The sequence below is a fragment of the Prunus persica genome, chromosome G8 (assembly GCF_000346465.2).
Source record: "Prunus persica cultivar Lovell chromosome G8, Prunus_persica_NCBIv2, whole genome shotgun sequence".
NCBI lineage: Eukaryota > Viridiplantae > Streptophyta > Magnoliopsida > Rosales > Rosaceae > Prunus > Prunus persica.
Window position 1 is genome coordinate 12000590 of NC_034016.1, and position 19526 is coordinate 12020115.

General features: G+C 34.8%; 2 protein-coding genes across 3 annotated transcripts; one reads left to right on the forward strand and one right to left on the reverse strand.

The window, feature by feature from the left end:
* LOC18766558 (protein DETOXIFICATION 46, chloroplastic) lies at positions 6425 to 12826 on the forward strand. 2 transcript variants are annotated; one of them, XM_007201653.2, is made up of 14 exons: positions 6425 to 7064; positions 7164 to 7258; positions 7682 to 7790; positions 7966 to 8021; positions 8595 to 8650; positions 9139 to 9277; positions 9389 to 9526; positions 10185 to 10253; positions 10346 to 10456; positions 10646 to 10774; positions 11131 to 11208; positions 11444 to 11515; positions 11618 to 11680; positions 11777 to 12826. In XM_007201653.2, exons 1-14 carry the CDS (start codon positions 6626 to 6628, stop codon positions 11876 to 11878), a joined length of 1656 nt encoding a protein of 551 aa, XP_007201715.1. In that variant the 5' UTR covers positions 6425 to 6625; the 3' UTR covers positions 11879 to 12826. The 2 variants fall into 2 exon arrangements, with proteins under 2 accessions (XP_007201715.1, XP_020425250.1); XM_020569661.1 differs by having other exon boundaries at positions 6425 to 7258.
* Positions 12533 to 17960, reverse strand: LOC18766777 (choline/ethanolaminephosphotransferase 1). The gene is made up of 18 exons (XM_020569662.1): positions 17365 to 17960; positions 16787 to 16796; positions 16651 to 16701; positions 16367 to 16444; positions 16132 to 16207; positions 16022 to 16044; positions 15840 to 15940; positions 15455 to 15549; positions 15230 to 15298; positions 14709 to 14778; positions 14473 to 14536; positions 14347 to 14387; positions 14183 to 14267; positions 13896 to 13958; positions 13593 to 13651; positions 13433 to 13485; positions 13089 to 13161; positions 12533 to 12824 (listed from the first exon to the last, which is right to left on the reverse strand). The coding sequence occupies exons 1-18, from the start codon at positions 17499 to 17501 to the stop codon at positions 12803 to 12805; spliced, it is 1170 nt and encodes a 389-aa protein (XP_020425251.1). The 5' UTR covers positions 17502 to 17960; the 3' UTR covers positions 12533 to 12802.

Sequence of the window (19526 nt, forward strand, 5' to 3'; positions counted from 1 at the left end):
GAGTTATTCTTTATACTTGAGTTACATGAAGTGTTGAGGAGACCTCACTTCAAAATTATTATTTTTTTATATATAAACTTTAATCTTATTTATAGTCATAGTCGATTGTTTGAAGGTGTAGAATCAATCAGCGTTTAGTTTAGACTTTAGATTTTTAGTTTCGGATTGGTTAATCATTTCGATTTTAGGTTTTTAAGTATCATACTAATATTAAATGGAATCAAAGTTGAAGAAATTTGAGTAAAAGTGAGGTTTTCTTAACTCATCTTATCTTTAAGAAAAATAAGACGTGATGCATAGAGAATCTATATAATTTAATCTTCTGAAAAAATACAAGCTTAAATAAATAAATAAAACTAGAATAAGTAGGCTAAAGTTGTAAGGTATTTTAGGACCATTATTGGGGGAGCTGCATAGTTTGGTTCTCTTAAATTCTTGTGGGGTGAACGCTTTGATGAATGATATATGTAATATAACCAAAACTCATTGTTCATAGCCATCTATTTGTTTCGACCAAAAAAAAAGCCATCTATATCTTTTTGTCACACTACAAAAAGGTGCGAAAATTTAGCTTTTTTTTGTTATTGAGAAAAGAAAATAAAAATTATTGATGAAACATAACAAAATACAAAGAAGCCATAATGCCGAAAATTTAGCACTTTATTACTTTAACATATGTAGAGAAGTTAGGAACAAATCTTAAATTAAGTTGGTAGCATGCCTAACCAATCTTAAGTTAAGTTACAAACCAATAATAAATCCGATACCACATAAATTACCTGTTTTTATTTATCAAGAGACTACATAAAATAGTAGTTTTACAAACAATGAGATATTTACAAAAATTACAATTCCTCCAATCAATGTCATCATAAATATATATCGTCCTTGACAAGGACTCGAACTCGAACTCGAACTCGAAACGTGGTTCAATTATGACAACTACCAGATTAAGCCTTGAAAATATCTCCACCAACCAAATCTTGCTTATCAGCAACAACTTCACATGTTGTTTGTTCATATTCAACTCGTGGGGCTTCAGAAGACAAAATGAAAATGTTGTGGGAGCGAATCATAACCGACCTAACAAACAGTCATATGTCCATATGCATATATATATATATATATAAATTATTTTAAGAGATAGTACAAGTATTCGAATTGAGCTTAATAATTAGAACATTTTCTTAAATATAATGTTTAACCTATGAGCTTTTGATGTAAACTGGTTTTACTCAAGTCTTTTGTTGGAAAAAGAAATGATTTTTTGTTTTAATCGTGGCGGATAACTTGTCTAATGAGTTTAAGTACCCAATATTTAATACCAGTAGATCCCTTAACGTGTGAACATAATCAAGTTGTGTTACAAGTTACGTTTGCAGGTCGTGTTCATATTTGCATAGCTTAACTGTTTATGTTCATGTTGAACCCATTTTCACATGGCTTTCAATTGGGCATTAGCTTAATTATGTTAGTATATATCTGAGTTCCGCTTTTATATCATGTTAAATTTCAGAGAGTCGGGTCAGCAGTCCACTGTTAGAGACATTTTTCCATGCATAATGGGAGATAGATCTTTAAGAAGCTGCTTAGGAAGCCAATTCCATGGACTTTGCCAAGTGACCATTCTCAGATCATGGAGTTCAGCATATATATGCTTCTATCTTCACTGCCAAAGATCAGGCTGCAATCATTCTTGAATGCATTCATGATAGAGAGATCAGTTTCTTTTTTCCTTTAAGAAAGTCCTTCTCAATTATTGGGAGCTTCACTAATATACCCAAAATAGGGGCTGAAATTATAAAAAAAACCCCACATGGATTGCACTTTAGAAACACACCCAAAACTCATTTACTACATAAAAAATTAGTGTTTAAGTTCTTATAAATTACATGACTGCCATTGATCAATTTAAAAAAGAAGACCAACACAAAAAACTTAAATAGCACCCAAAACAAGCCCAACCCAATTTTATAAAAAAACCCAAACAATTCATTACAAACAAAAGGTCTTGAAAACCGTAGTTTCATTAACGTGTCATGTTAATTAATGGCTGATGTTCCAATCTAGGGTAATAATATTGCTAGTTTATTGTCATGCTGATTAATGGTTGTAATGTTCTAGTTTAGGGTAATAACAATACTAGTTTCATATGACATCCTATCTCTAATGCATGTTTACTCTTGTAATGTTCCAGTCTAGGGTAATAACACTGCTCGTTTCCTATGATATTCTATTTCTAATGCATATCTACCCCTATAATGTTCTAGTCTAGGGTAATAGCACTGCTATTTCCTATGACATCCTATTTCTAATGCATGTTTACCCCTGTAATGTTCTAGTCTAGGGTAATAACACTGCTAGTTTACTGTCATGTTGATTAATGTTTATCATGTTGCTATTTCTAATACATGTCCACCAAAGAAAAGATGAAGAAAGAACAAACCAGACCAACTCAAAACAAGCTGAGCCCAGATTGTTAATAGTATTATGTCATAGAAGTATATTGTTAATACTCTGTCATAGAAGTACATTGTTAATACCCTATCACAGAAGTACATTGTTAAACAAAAATGAGATTCATAACTGAAATAGTAACAAAAGTTGAATCGATCATCAAAGCTTCAAATACATTTCGAAAATCAACTAAAATCCGAAGAGAAACACATAATTGAAGCAAAAGATCAAAAATCTCAAGTACAAACCAAACGATGACGACGACGACGACGACGATGATAACAACGACAATGATGTGGCGAAAGAGGAGTAGAGCTCGAAGATGAGGAGTAGAGCTAAAAGCATCTGATCGAGGTTTTTTCAAGGTCTTGAACAATCCGAAAAAAGAAAAAATCAATAGAAGCACGATTTTAGAACAAGAAATTGAAGGTGAAATATTGAAAATTGTAGATTAAAGATGAATAATATAGTTGGACCTGAGACTGAGCTTCAATGGAAGCTCCTCTTGCTCCAACACCAGAGAAAACACCAGCGAGAAAGGAGAAAATAAATATGATTTGATTTTTTGGCAGATTTGGTTTTTTTTGGCAGATTTGGTTTTTTGGCAGACATGGAAATATTTGGTTTTATGGCAGATCTGGGCAGATCTGATTTTCCTCTCTTAAATCCATAGTACAAGGACAATATAGGTATTTAACACACACAAATAAACTAAAAAACAACTATTAAATTAAAAAAAATTGATAGCTGTCAATTTTTGGATTTTTTTTGGGTGTGTTTATAGTTTTTAAACGGTGTAGGGTTTCTTTATAAAACCATGTCTAAGATTGGGTATATAACTAAATTTCTATTAATTTTATTTGTTTCTTCAACAAAAAGACCATTGTTGGTATTCAAAATTATGCTGAAATATATAATTATTGAATTCAGGATAGGTTAATATTACACGTGCAAGAATCAGTCTGGGAGACAGTTTAGAAAATCCAATATAACAAAAATTTGGTTTCAGGAAAAGTGTTTTCTGTAGAAGTAGTCTCAAAACGGGTTCTTACCTACCAAGCTCATGCAAGGACAAAATAATTGCTTCCCCATGGGACTTAATTATATTTTTTTTTATTGAGAGAAGCGATAATATACTAAATTCACACACACAACACATCCTAGGACTTGAACTCAAAACCTTGCCTGGAGGAATAATTGCTCTAAATCACTACACTAGTTGATCATTTACTCATAAATGACAGTTTTTAGCATTGTATGATGTGTTATTGTACATTTTAATTTTGTTGAAAATAAATGAAATCTAGAGTAAATTCAGTCACATGATTTGACAAACAAAATGTGATGACCAAATTCAGCAGAATCTAGCTAAATTAGTCTGATTAAAGGCAAAATTTGCCACAATATTTGGTAAACAAAATTTCATGACCAAATTTATTCCGTGAGTACAACAAAAGCTGACAAAGATGATATTTATAGCCAAAAAAAATTATAAGCATATGATTTTTTATTTTTGTGCAAAATATATTTATAGCTAGAGCCTGAATTATATGCGAAATGGAAGCTACAGCTGCAAAAGTGTGGGCTTCCAAGTTTGAACAATCTTGTTGAATTATTTTTCTTTTTTGGGTCAACTTGAAGGGGTTGCAAGGTGTGACAGACAGTACTTCATTTGGAGTCTTCAACTTTAGATTCTCTAAACTTATTTATACTTTTTTGTTATTTTTCACCCTGCGCTCAGCTTTTTGGTCGCATTAAGGTGGAAACGAATGTAAAATCACAATTTTTGGTTTTTTTTTTCCTTGAATACGGTGTAAATATGAAACATAGAGGCTCTCCTTTTTCTCTGTTTTAAGTTTAGCAATTTTATTTTATAGTGTAAAACTGAAGTGTCAACTCCATCTTTAGAAAATTAACATGTGGCCATATGTAATTGGAGGAAATATACGCGTTGATGTGGTGTATTCGTACTAGGGTGTAGTCTCTCCTTTGCTTGATGAGAGAGAGGCTATCAACTATGTTTATACATAGACGAATTCAGGATTTCAAAATTTTATAGGCTAAATTTACCTTATGTTATATACACAAGAAATTTCAGCAGTGAGGGCCATATCACACCAAGTTGGACTTTACAACATGTGTGAGGGAAAAAGAGAAAAACATAATATATATATATATAAAGGATATAGGAAGGGAAAAAAAGAGAGAGAAGCTATAAATAAAAAAATAAAAAAGGAAGAAGAACTGTGGGAAAAAGATCAATACGTAGTAAATCCAAATCATAAAAAAATGGAGAAATGAAGGGGAAAAAAAACAAGAGAAAGGCCGGAAAAAAAGAAAAAGACATAGGAAGAAGACAGAGAGAGAGAGAGAAAGAAATGAAGAAAATAAGGAAAAAGAGAGAACATGGCTATTGATTTTTTTTATTTTTTATTTAAATGCATGGGCTAGAGAGAGGCTACATGGATATTGACAACCAAAAAAAAGGGCATGGGCTATAGCCCATACAGCCCAATAGCTGGATTGGTCCTGTGTATATACAAAGCCACAAGAAGGTAGGTTAACGATTTTTATGGCTGCATGCCAAATCCCAAATCACCCGAAAACAAACAAGAATAATCTAAAGGGCAAAAAGATTCTGTTCTGTTTGGAGTCTCTACCCTGATTTGTACCTCCAAAGGTGTTATTGAGTTTCTTTTTAACCAATGGTAGAAGGAAATAAGAATACCACCAGACTAACTTAAATTTCTAAGTTACCAATGCTTTCCACCCTAGCCTATTTTCTCTCACTTTAAGAGCCTTTTCCACTTTGAGGGTGGTGGAAGCCATTGTTCTTCCTCCCTCTTCCCTCTTCTCTTCCTATCTTCCTCATTTCACCTCTTCTCCCATTTCAGAGACAAAAGGTATTTCCTATTTGTCTTAGTTTTGTTATGACTTTAATCCAACCATTATAGGCGGCTGCGGCTCAGCGTTGGATCTCCACCTGTATTTCGACGTCGGATCTCCACCACCATCTTTTTTGCAATTTCTTTATATTTGGAATAAGTTGCAGAGACTCTTTGTGTTCTTTGTGTAGTTTTCACCTCTCCTTTTGTGAGAATTTTTCATCTCTCCTTTGTGAAAACTTTTCATCTCTCCTTGGTGAGAGTTTTATTTGTATTGTTCTGGCTTGGTTTTTTCAAGCTTTATCTTCTTTTTTTTTAATTATTCTAAGTTTGCAATCTTAGTTGGGATGTCTATGCCATAGTTTCTTCGATCTTGTCTGATAGTTAGTGGAGACATACCTGATTTCCTTAATTTTGATATTAGATGCTCCGTTATTGTAATAGCCCTTTTGTGGCTAATTTGTATTGGTCATTTGTGGCTAGTGGCTTTTTTGGTTGAATTATGAATGCAATCATATAATTTCTCAAAAAAATAAAAAATAAAAAAAAGACTACACCAACAGCTAGTCGGTTATGCATTATTACGTTACTGATCTACCTTATGATGTAATGTATAAAGTATAAAAAATTGTAGTAATTTTTATAAAACAAAAAATTATTGATATATTGAGTTATATTTCAATAACTAACTAGTAAATATTTTCTAAGTAACAATGTCTGGCATCGCGCATTGACACTAATCACCTAAGCCAACTATGCAATTAAGTTCCAATAATTTTTTTCGTCAAAATAATTGACAATTGATTAAATGAACATCTCTTAAAATTTATTCGAAAATTTCCATACATTTTTCGCAATGTCATACTTTTTATTGAACTTTTACTGATTTCGATAATATATTGATATTTTCGTTAAATTTTTTGTATCTGAGATTTTTGATATTTCCGACACGATATATAATTTCAATAAAAATATGGAAATGATGAGAAATACGAACTTATTAAATTCCTAAACTTTAAGACAGGTTGATTTATTTTTGCACATGGGAAAATCGAAAGCCGCCAACTGGGGAAAATCGAAAAGCCATCACAGATAGCCGACAACCTTCCACGTGGCAGCAGCCCAGTTCATTTGAATCCAGACCTATATAAACCACTCACTGTCTCAAACTTCTGAAAATTCTACTTCATCTTCTCCAGTGGACCTGTCATTCTTCTGTGTGTCTTTCGTGGGTGGAACTTTCTCTGCCCCCATTTTCCCGGAAAATTTGAAAAAGAACAAAAATGCAAAGCAAAACCCTGATAGCTCATCACCCTCTTCACTCCCCTCTCCTCCAAAACCTCACTCACACTGCTCTTTCTCACCCCTCACTCTTCTTCACCACCAACCCACCATATTTCTCTTCGACCCCAGGCCTTAACCACACATCTGGCCTCCCAAAGCTACGCTTCTCACCCCCCATACGCCGTCGTAATCGACTGGTGACTGCCTGCATTGTTGACGGGGTTTGTGAAGGAGATGATGGGAAAGATTCTTTAGTGTCTAAAGAAGTTGTGGAGGTGAAGAAAGAAGAGTTGGAGAGTCAGAGCTTATGGAACCAAATGAAGGAGATTATAATGTTTACAGGACCCGCCACTGGGCTTTGGATTTGTGGACCCCTTATGAGCCTCATCGACACTGTTGTGGTTGGCCGGGGAAGCTCTCTTGAGCTTGCTGCTTTAGGTACTTCATTCAGATTTACTTTAGTTTTTTTTTTAATTTGGGTTTATTTTTTTATGGGTAGATTTTTAGCTGAGCTCTGTTTATTGGTTTTCAATGCAGGCCCTGGAACTGTGATGTGTGATAATATGAGTTATGTGTTCATGTTCCTTTCTATTGCAACTTCAAATATGATTGCTACTGCGCTTGCAAAAGGGGTTAGTTAGTTTCTCTTCAGATCCCAGATGCCTCTGTGGTGGATAAATGTGTATGCTTGTGTTGATAAGAAAATGAGTTTGATTTGCACTTTCCAATTTTGGGTACTTTTTTGTCACACTGATTCAGAATTTTCTTAGGGAATTAAGTGCAACTTTGCAAGGAATTTAAGAGTATTATATGAATTGTACTGTGTTATTCAGAAGTTGAGAAGGTATGAACTTTCAAGGCTGCTAAACAGAGTGGGAGTTGTTGCCAGATTACGCCATTAAGTACATTTATTGCAATAAAACCACGTTTCTCTTTCTTTAAAATTCTTTCTTTCTATGACTTTCGAATTCTTGTGCAGGATTGTATGCAATGTTAATCACTATTTTCTCTTGCATGATTTAGGTATATTGTTTGATTATCTAGTATTGGTGCAGGATAGAAATGAAGTGCAGCATCACATATCCATCTTGCTCTTTGTTGGATTGACCTGTGGCTGCTTAATGCTTTTATTTACAAGATTTTTCGGTTCATGGGCGCTAACTGGTAATAAGAACTGGTTTTCAATATCTTTACATTACAGAAAGATTGAGTGCTTGATTTTGTTTGTTTTCTATTGATTAAGACATTTTAGCACATAGAGTAGAATATGAGAGTTTTCTGGGTCTGTAAAAGTAGCATATATAGAAGGGTCATGACTGACACAATTCTAACTTTTCAGCTTTTGCTGGATCAAAGAATGGGCATATTATTCCTGCAGCAAATACATATGTTCAGGTGCCTTTCCTTTGAGCTTAAAAATGTTGGTTACTCCTCCTTGAGAAGATGGTTTCCTTTAAATCATTTACCTGGTCAGGAAATGTTAAAATATCATAAAAGCTCCTTCTTTTTCTTTGTTCATTTTCTCTTAGTCATTAGAAGGTCTTGTATGCCTAGAATGATAATGTGGCAGACTTTGCATTATCTTGTCAAGATATAGCGTAAAAGGTTCTTCTTCTTCTTTATTTTTTTTGGGCTATTGGCAATGTTTATATTTATCATATGTGAGGTCCACGTTGATACATGCGAAAGAGTTCTGAAAAATGTATCTACACCATTAATTTGTGCACGAAAAGAAAGCTTATTTGTTAATAATATCTCATTAGTAGGTGGAACTCAGACCAAATCTTTTCTCTAACTGATTATTATGATGCCCCCCACTTGTATGTGTTATCTTTCTTGGCATACCCTTATACTTCTTCTTCTATGACCAGTAAATAGATTCCTTGTCCTGGTTTTGTCTGTGACATACTCCTGCACTTGATTTCTTTTAAAGACTTTCTAATTGAACAGAATGTTTTCTGTTGGTAGATACGAGGTTTGGCATGGCCTGCAATTCTTGTTGGTTGGGTTACTCAGAGTGCAAGGTTACATGTCTCTTCCACTTTTCCATGTATTATCTACAGCATAAACATCTAGCGAGTTGATGATTAGAAACGAATCTATAAAATCTTTGAAGATGTAGTTGTCTTCTTTGTTCAAAGTCATTGGCAACAACACCATAATGGATATTGTAAGTCTGAAATCTTTTTAACACAGGGATTATTAAATCTTTTGGTGAGAAGAAATAACTGCTAGAGAAAGTTTGGCACCATTTTAGGCATTGCAAAACATGAATGATTTTATAAACTATCGTGGAAAAAACAAATGTGAACAAGCATTCTTATTTTACTTGAATCGCATTTATTGCCTAAGGAAAGTTCTCTGACTTGTCAAAAACCAGTATAAAACAAGCATTCATATTTTGACTTGAAATACTTATTGCCTAAGTGAAAGTTATCTCTGGCAGGGGATTTTAACTGCTGAGGTTAATGAGATCGTGTTCATACTCTGATATTCTAAATCTGTTCCCCAGTCTTGGCATGAAAGATTCCTGGGGTCCTTTGAAGGCCTTGGCTGTAGCCAGTGTTATAAATGGCATTGGTGATGTAGTCCTTTGCAGTTTTTTAGGCTATGGTATTGCTGGTGCAGCATGGGCAACAATGGTGTCACAGGTATGTGGGCCAAACATATTAACATATATCACATAAGTTTTGAATTTTTTGGTCATAAGTCCATGACACATCAATTAACTTTTCCATTACTGTTGACTGGTATGACTTTAGGTTGTTGCAGGATACATGATGATTGAAGCTCTGAACAAGAAAGGATACAATGCCTATGCCATCTCTGTTCCCTCGCCCGAAGAATTTTTAACAGTACTTGGGCTTGCTGCTCCAGTGTTTGTGACAATGATTTCTAAGGTTACAATTTATGCAATTATCTTTCTTGATCTAGTCTCATGTGTTCCTTTTTCATAATCCACCAATTTAGATGTTGATATTCCCCAGAAGAATGACTAGAAATATTACTGCCTTTTCTAACAACTTCAGAATAATGTATCTTCACAATATGAAGGCATTACAGTCTTCATAAAATGACCAAGCAGGGCATCACATGCCTGACACAAAATAACTTAAGCATCATGTGCCTATAAGTTGGATAGGATCATCCATAACAGTAAGAGATCATGTGTCTTAACAAAATGATTAATGTGTTTCGGTTACAAGGGAGGCCAGAGGGGAGGGGAGAGTCGAACTCTAGCCTTTGGGGGTAGGAGTAAATGCTCATAACCACTAGGTCATAGAATCGATGCTCTGATACCATGTTAAGAAAACAAGGGAGAGAAATCAGAGAATTAGATGCTTTAATCATAACATTAAATAAGGGTTTGAATAGAATGAACTCCTAATCAGTAATAGGATACCAAATAACAAACAAATCACTTAATTATGAAAATACTTGACACTTGTTGGAGACCAAATCATAGTAAAGAAACACACTAGTGACCGGATATTCAAACTAATTGAGAATCCAAATCCAAATATACTTTATTCTCTAATACTGATTTGTGGTTTATAGATAGCTTTCTTCTCTCTCGTTGTATATTTTGCGACGTCAATGGGAACAAACATCACGGCTGCTCATCAGGTTAGGTTTGGTCAAACTTTTCGTGTTAGTTGATCTTTCTTTTTGAAGGTAAGTGATGTTTATTTTTATTGATGACTTACCATTTCCTCTAGGTCATGATCCAAACATTATTCATCTGTACTGTGTGGGGCGAACCTCTCTCTCAAACTGCACAATCATTTATGCCTGAGTTGATATATGGCGCAAATCGTAGTTTGCCCAAGGTTTGTCATACTCAAATTCTATCCATATAGACTTTTAATCTTGGTAGTATATGTTGAGAATTGAAGAACTTCCATGTGTATTTTGTTTTGGACAATTAAGTTGTACATAATACTCCCCTTTCGATGAATATAACGGGGATGATGGCTATTTTGTTAATTGTGTTCTGAAAACTTTATGATATCAAACAGGCTCGAATGCTGCTCAAGTCACTTGTCATTGTTGGAGCTATCATTGGTTCAGTATTAGGAATTGGAGGAACATGTGTTCCATGGTTGTTTCCGAACATCTTTACACCTGACCAAAAGATCATACAGGAGGTTGGCTTTTTTTTTTTTTTTTGGATCTTTTTAACATCTTCCTAATTTCTATTCCTTTGTGCTATGGTATCTCGAGGAAGGAAAAAATCAAGTTGGTTTTAGCGCTTCTTTATAAATTGTCAATCCTTCTATAATATATGCAGGCTTCCACCAAATCAATAGGTATAAGTTGGTTGTGAGTCTTGATGACTGCTCTTAAACTGAATCCCCACCATATATTCTTCCAATGATCTGAACTTTTGAGCTCCATATATATTGAATATTGACGCAGGGCTTTTCCTTGATCGTGAAAAGTTGGTGATAAAATTGTTCCACAAATAGAATTCCTCTTGATACTCTCATATGTGTTGATGCAGATGCATAAAGTGCTGATACAATTTTTTTTGGCACTGGCTGTGACACCTGCCATTCTCTGCTTTGAGGGAACACTGCTGGTATGTTTCATTTTATCTTCAGAATGTTGATTTGTCACATGTTATTATAAACCTTATCTTTGCAAATCTTGTGCCTGCCTTTTGGACCAAAGATTGATGAATACTGAGTCCTGTATGCATTGTGTCCAGCGAAGCAATAGGCAATTCATCCTGTTTATTTTGTTGCTTGGTTTGCAATAAAATAAATACCTTGGAATACACAAAATTCATCCTGTTTATTGTTTGTTCTTTTCAGGCCGGACGAGATCTAAGATTTATTAGTCTGTCAATGAGTGGATGCTTGTCTTTAGGTGCACTTCTACTGCTGGTGAGTTGTTTTTCAATTTTCTGGTGTATAATTACTTTTTAGTTTATTTGTAGTTTATAACTTACTTTTTATGTACACTCCATTCCATTTTTCTTTCACCAGTTTGTGAGTAGTAGAGGATATGGCCTAGCAGGCTGCTGGTGGGCAGTGGTAGGATTTCAATGGGTAAGACCAACATCTAAGGCTTCACATGCCCACTTTTGACCTATTTGAACTTGAATATCTGGTCACAAAATAACTCATCTGAATTTTCATTCGTAGGCTCGGCTTTTTCTCTCCCTAGGACGCCTTGTATCTCCTACCGGCATACTTTACTCCGAAGATATGAGCCAGTATAATCTGGAAGAACTCAGAACTGTTTAGTTTAGGAATCATACAAATACATGAGATAAGTGGTCGTAACATCTTGGTAAGGATCAAAATTCACGTTTCAGTGTTAATGTATGACGAATTATCCGAAAATGAGGTTAGCACTACTCTTTTATCTGCAACAAGGCTGAAAGCAAGCAGAGGTGCTGCCTCAAGCATGTCGTCCAATAAAAGCGTCAGTAGATATGATACCTTATGTTAGCATGCTCTCATTCATATTCCAATCCTTAACTAGTTGGCATATCTCTTGTCTACAATCATAAAATCAGGCTAATGTAACTTTTATGGAGTCATTTTACATGTCCCTTCTCTCTAATATTATAAAGTCATGCCGCCTAACTTACGGAGTCTTTCAAATATTTCCTGTGTACAATCGTGGTGTTTCTTCCCTTCTGCCTTGAATTCATTAAATCTGTTTGAAGCACTGGTTGTCTCTTCTCTAGCTAGTTTTAAAAATTTAGTGATGGAAAAAAATTCATTGTATAATATATGCAGGATCACTGGGTTCTGTAGGGCATGATTTTACCCTAAACAACGCAACGCAATGCTCAAACTCAATTGTATCTTTACAAATTTCAAAAGATGCATTAAGTGAAGAGAACATGCCTAAATAATCTAGTTCTACTCTATTCTCAAAGTGGGAATAAATAAAAATAAAAAAAACTAATACACTGGTGAGGATGAATTAAATGGATCTTCATCACTCACAACTCATCTTATACAAAATTTATATTGACGAAAAGCCTCAATATAGCTGCATCTTTCTTGACTAGCCAGCATGGCTTAAAAAAGAAATTGAAAACTCAGAAATTGGATGTAAAGTGGATACTTCTATTTATAGTACGAAAAAGAGACCTGCACCCGAAAAAAAGAAAAAAAAAAGAAAAGAAGGTGCCCGGTAGTAAACACCAGCAAAATTCAAGCTTCCTTCCTAGTTATCCTGTAATTCAACATGAAACTGAAAGTTAGGATCTCAAGTATAGTAAGAATTGGCCCTCGCCAATGAGATGGAACAGAAGTATGCGAATGGAAGAAAACTGTCATCTGGGTGAAAGAATGAGCACATAATACCACCTTCATTTAAATTTCAGACAGTTATTAGTCTAAAAATTATTTGAACCTGGTAGGCGCCTTGAAAACAAAATGCCAAATTCTGCAAGATTGGTGGCTAATAAATGCTTTGAATGTAACACCACATTCTCACCTAAAGCAAAAAATTCCCAAGGCTGTCGTGATTTCATGAACGACTGAAGTTGCAAAGTGAAGATAGAGTGTCCCTGTGTTCAGAGAAAGAGAAACATCAGCCAAAAGACATGATAACATGAAATGAGATTTTTAAGTACACATTCAATCCCTATTAAGACTGCACTTGCAAATGCCTATGTTGTTTTCCAAAACACTAAAAATTTCTCAACAAAAGAAAAATAAATTGGTAACGGGAAGCAGCCGAAGGCCAAAAAAGGCACTTAAAATCTGTCTTGAGAAAATGGTGATTGTGCCATGTATTTCCAATTCCAATACGTGCACCAAAGGAACAAATTACAGTACCTGTAAATGCACAGTAACCAAGAAGAACCAAGCTCTCGTCAACCGATGGAACTCTGCAACAAAAGGTGCACAGGAAGTTCAAGAGAAGAGAAACATCAGGACTATCAAGAACAGACGAATAATATTAAGAGCTCAGAAAGTAATATCAAATATAACATACCCGTCATTCAATCTAGCTGTGAGTGCATTTGCAATGGCAAATGGGAGATACAACAATGACTGTACAGAATAATAAATATTGTAATTAGTAATCTAATCTGGTCTTTAATAGATAAAAAATTCATACAAAAGTTATTGATAATAAAAACTGGATAATACTTTAACATTCAATTCTCCCACATAAGTAAAAATTCGTAAATGAAGCCTTCTTTCCCAGGAGAAAAGTATCATGCTATTACTATAGTTTTTAGAAATAGACCCTCAACAGACTGTAAAATTCCAATGCTTTGGGATTGTTACATACCATGCACATTCCAGTTTTCAAACCCTTTGGCTCATCACACAAGTGCGCAAGAATCATACTTCCCTGCCAAAACAAAGCTTTGTTCAACAACAATGGTATAATAAAGAATTTGATTGTCTACCCGCCCATTAAAATGACATTATTCGAAATCTAGGACACTCACAGAACCAACAGCAAGCAATTACATTCAAAATGGACGATTGAGAAACTTTAACAGATTTGGTTATAAAGAAACACGGATATCCTACCACAAGGTACCCAAATATGAAGAAACATGGATATCCTACCACAAGGTACCCAAAAGCAAGTCCAGTTCCCACTATGACTAAATGTGGATAGTTCCCCATAATGTCAGCTGGTGACAAGTATCCCCTGCATATAAATAATTTGATTTTTTTACTTTCATAAAGAAGACAAAAGGTAAGTGTGGACACAAAGAATATAGACATACCATGCCAAAACTCCTCCCAAAAGAACAGCAAAAGGGTAAAGGTGGGATGAAACAATATTGAACACCCATTAGGCCAATTAAATATCGAGAATTAACATACAAAAATCCAAAAGATAATAGCATTACCATTGCCAGTGCCAATAGCATGCTTGCTTTCCTTGCCTGAACAACCTTATAAACATTGCACACACTGCACACAAAAAATCCGAAAGATAATAGCATTACCATTCAACTGACTATTTACACATGAGGTCCACCAAATCATGTGCATTGTTTGGGGAGGAGACAAACTATATTGAGTCACTCACAAAATATAGGAAGATGACTCAAATTCAGAATTCAGGGAACAAGGAATTACATACTTGAACGTGACCGTTGGGATAACAGCAAAAGCTACCATTAGAAACAACACAGCTTTGTATGTTGTAATTTCTGAAGTAAAAAACAGAAAGGAATTAAATTCAGACCAATTGCAATAGAAGTACGAATTTTTCATGAAGCAGCAGATGAAAAAGTAGTGTTCCGAAATTGATAAAAACAAGGGAGTAAGAATGCATAAATGTTAAATAGACTTTGAGCTATATATATAGAGATGTATTGGAAATAAATATGCAAAATGTCTGGCAGGCTTATTCTGTTAACTTGCATATAAAGCGAACAAGAAGCAGCAGCGACCAACACTTACAACTCAATAGTAACGCATTGGATAAATAAAACAATATAAAACATCAATCAGGTAATGGAAGGTGTGCCAACTACCAAGTTTTCATAAAAGGGTGTTTAAATCAAAGCACGCAATCAAGTCTCGCAAAATGTAGATTCTGTACATGGGTTCAATGCGAAATAAAATTTGTAGGTTCAACTAAAATAGGCACAGCCTTACCATGAATAAATGGGACCCAACTAAGAAAAGGCAGAGACTTTCCAAATTGTTGAGCCCACCACTCAGAACCTGAAAAGGTTAAGCAATTTCAAATCAATATAAATGTAAATGGAGAAAAGAAAAAGTAAAACCCAAGTAAAAGAAAAAAATAATTAGTGTATTGGTTTAAAAATAAACTTTCAAGCTCTACATACAAAGAATAGCAGGAGGAGATTACGAGCTTACCAACAATAGCTGTGAAAAAATGGGACAAATATATCAGCATTAGACCCTCTGTGGGCCCATTAACGGCAGGAAGGATCAGGGTATTGGTAAAGTAACTGGATCAATAAAGTAATATATCAGTGCTGCTAACAAAACATCCAAGTTTCATATAAAGTATTCTATGCAGGGTCAGAGTAGACAACCCTCTAAGCAAGCATTGTGAATCAACACTCCCCAATTATAAAATGGAAAATTTCAGAAACATTACAACTTCAGAATCCAAAATATACAGCCTTATACATATTATGGATTGTTCTTTTGGAGGGAAGGAGGGAGGGAGGGAGTAGTATAAATGTCAGACATGCATAACGACTAATAACATATCAAACTAGGTTGGGCAACTTACTGCTCCCATGTTGCACAATAAAATGGAACAGCTGAAATCACCCAAAACCAGAAGGTAGTTCTTCCACACATTGCAGTACTCCCAAAAGCCAATCCTTCAAACTAAATAAACGCATACGGAATATGAAAAAAGCATTTGAATTTCAGGGCTATGAAATTACCAGAAAAGATGAAGACACATACCGCACATGCAAGGGCATCACAACCTGCAATACAGTGAGATTGCCCAGAATATAATCCATCAATAATCAAATTTTACAAAGATAGAAGAAAAACACATTACGTTGCATTACCATGGTCAAAAAGTTCCCCCAGCGGACTTGAGGAATCTGTCCGTCTTGCTTGCTTCCCATCAACAGCATCAAACGTCTAAGATATTTGTGAAAAGGTCAAACAAGCAAGTGATTGAAAATGGGAAATACCAATGAAAACAAAATAGTAATGCATAACAGTGAAGAGGCACACCACCAAAAAAAAAAGAAAAAAAAAAGTCAAAGGCAACACTGCTTAAATAGTAGTTAAGCCAACCTGATATAAGAAAAGTAGCAATCCATGAGCGAAATTAACCCATCTAGGAGGAGCTGAATCCAATCTTGGTGAATATATCTGAGAAAAAAATCATTAAGCAAATTCAATGGTAGCTTACTAATAACAACTTTCTACTTTATGCATTATACACAAAACAGCCAGTGGATATATTTTTACATTCATAAAAAATTACAAATAAAAGTTAAAGTAAAAGTAAAATATTAGCATTAACAAAAAAGGAAAACTAACAAAAAATTAAAAAGATGATAAGAAAATTCACTCACATATCCAAGCAGCGCAGATGTGAGCAAGAACATGAATCCCGTTAGTGTTATCTGGCCAAAAATAAAGCATAACCATCAATTAATAGGCAACGGTATCAAAATGATTAAACATAATTGGGAGTAAATGTCATTATACCATGTTGGGCCTGAAAAAGAACACAGACACCCAAACGCGCACATAGACCAAAGAAAAAGAAAAAGTTAGTAAATGGCAGGAAAAATAACCCTAAACCAGCTCTGTTAAATCATAAGCAAGTTATAAAAGCAAGACATAAACAAATCTCAAGAAAAGTACTAAAACTCTTCGTTCTTGTAAATTCAATATACCAAATAAGAGCATAATTAACCAATCTCCTTAGCTAATAGCTGCATTGCGATAAACAGATAATTTCTTGGCATTGTAACTTTACAATATGTAGTTCTATCTAGAACTAGACATGCAATCAACAAATCCCATCCATTTTGATGTTTTCTTAACATGAATGTATCATATGTAGGCTACCAAATAGCCAAATTCAAGATTTTACCTCGCACAAACTAATCATACAGACCTTCAGGACCAAAATTCAAAAATAGACATGCTCATGCACACGTACACTAATAAAATAATGATCTTACCAACCAATTCAACCCAGAGAGAACAGTGCGTAACAAATAAATAGAGTTACTCTAGCTTTTAAAATAAAATAAAAGAAAACAGATTAAGAAACTTACGGCATCCAAAGGGGAAATATTTTAACGAAGCGACACCAAAAGGGTTGCAATACATATTTCGCAGTGTAGGAGTGATCCACATCACTATACTTATATTTATGCAAAGCAACCCCACCATGTGCCCCAATGTACCCCATCTCTTCCAAATCAAGCTTTGGTTTTTTGTTTCGAAGAAGATCCAATCAAGACTCAGTACAACGAGGCGGGAAAGGCGTGAGGAGGCGTTGCAAGGCGTGGCCAGGCGGCGCCAGATCTGGACACTTCTGAACCGGAAGAGATTGCGCAGATAAGTCTGCAAATTGGCTGCGAGGAAGATGACTCTGCGAGGAAGAAGACTCGCGCCTTTTTTTTTTTTTTTCAAGGTTAAATGAAACGACGTCGTTTCATTTGAGTGTTTTGAAAAACGCAAGCTGTAGCTTTCAATTTCAATATTAGGCAAAATAACACTTGTAGTCTCTGTAGTTTTCAACTTTTACCACTAAGGTCTCTGTGGTTTTAATTTCGTCACTTTTGTCATAGTGGTATAAGAGTCCAAGCAATTTGAGGACACTTCTCAATTTCCGTTAGATTCCTTTTAGTTCTGTTAGGGCATCGGCTGTTGCCATTAGTTATTTAATAAGTGGAGGGGCATTAAGGTAAAATCTCCTGTAATTCATAGCACTCGTGCGACAGTGGAATAACCTAGCAGTCTCATTCTTTGTACTCCAAAGAAAGAGAACAAGGCGGCTTGAATCCTCAAACATAAATTAGGGATTTCTTTTGGGCCTTTTAGGGTTTAATTGAAAATTTCTCATATGTGCGTAAAAGTTAATCGATTAAAGGAGATGGTTACACAACCAAAATGACGAAGAGAATAGGAGAAGGCAGTGGAAGCTTGAACAAACTAGGTTAGAAAGAGCTTGATTATTTAACTTAGTTTCAATTTGATATAGGGGCTTTCAATGGTTAAAGTGTTTGTTGCTTTCAATGCTTTATTTTTTCAATTGTATGCATGTGTTTTTTCTTATCCCTGATTTGTAGCCTGAACTTAGTTTCAATTTGATATAAGGGCTTTCAATGGTTAAAGTGTTTGTTGCTTTAAATGCTTTGTTTTTTCGATTGTCTGCATGTGTTATTTCTTATCCTTGATTTGTAGTTTTTTGTACTGGGTTGAGTTTGTCACTTAGTGGAATAGTTGGTGGAAAAGTAAATACTTTAGGAAGTAAATGTTTTTTTTTTGTTGGAATAGGAAGTAAAGGCAGTGGTCCAGTGCATGTTTTCACTACCAAAGGCTTTAGGAAGAATAGTATCCCTATTTATTTGCATAAAGTATTCAATATGCATGGTTTGCATTTTTGTTCTTAGTTGGTTATGCTAAATTTTTTCACATGTTGGGCCACCCCAATCGATTTATAATGCAGCATTTGATGACGTTCCAGATGCATTTTTTGAAGAGGTTTTTAATTATGAGTCACAGTTGACCCAAGGATATGTAGAACAAGTGCCTAACATAGGAACTATAAGAACTGTAGATGTTCCTGTAGAGCTGGCTGGGAATGTCATCAATGAAGAGGGTAATGAAGAAGAAAATGGTGAAGAAGAGAGTATTAAAGAAGATATTGATATTGATGGTAGAAGAAGAAGATTAGAATTTGAAGATAGTGCTGATGAATTAGATAAGGAGAGAGTGACAATGATGCTGCTCTAGATGACAACAACGAATTTGATGTAAATCTTTGGTCCAACTTTGGGAGAGTAGGAAATACTTATCTCCCTAAAGATTTTGTGGTTGCTGTTTGTGAAGAAGACAGTGATACAAACTCTGAGAAAGGATTTGACTCTCCTAATTACTCTTCAGATGAGGAAGGTGAAAGAAGGAGAAAATTTCCAGAGTTTTGTAAGTCTGATTTGGATAACCCTAAATTTGAGAAAGGAATGTTATTAGGAAGAAAGGAAGTCTTGAAAAAAGCTGTGAAAAATTATGCAAGGCAATTATAAAATGATAAGAGGAGGATAACTGCACAATGTAAAAATTACATGTGGAAAATGCATGCTTCTTTTATGCAGCTTGAGCAAACCCTGCAAATCAAGAAGTTTATTGATAAGCACATTTGTCATCGAAATCTTACTAACCCATATGTGAACTGTGTGTTCATTGCTCATAAGTACTTAGATCGTATCAT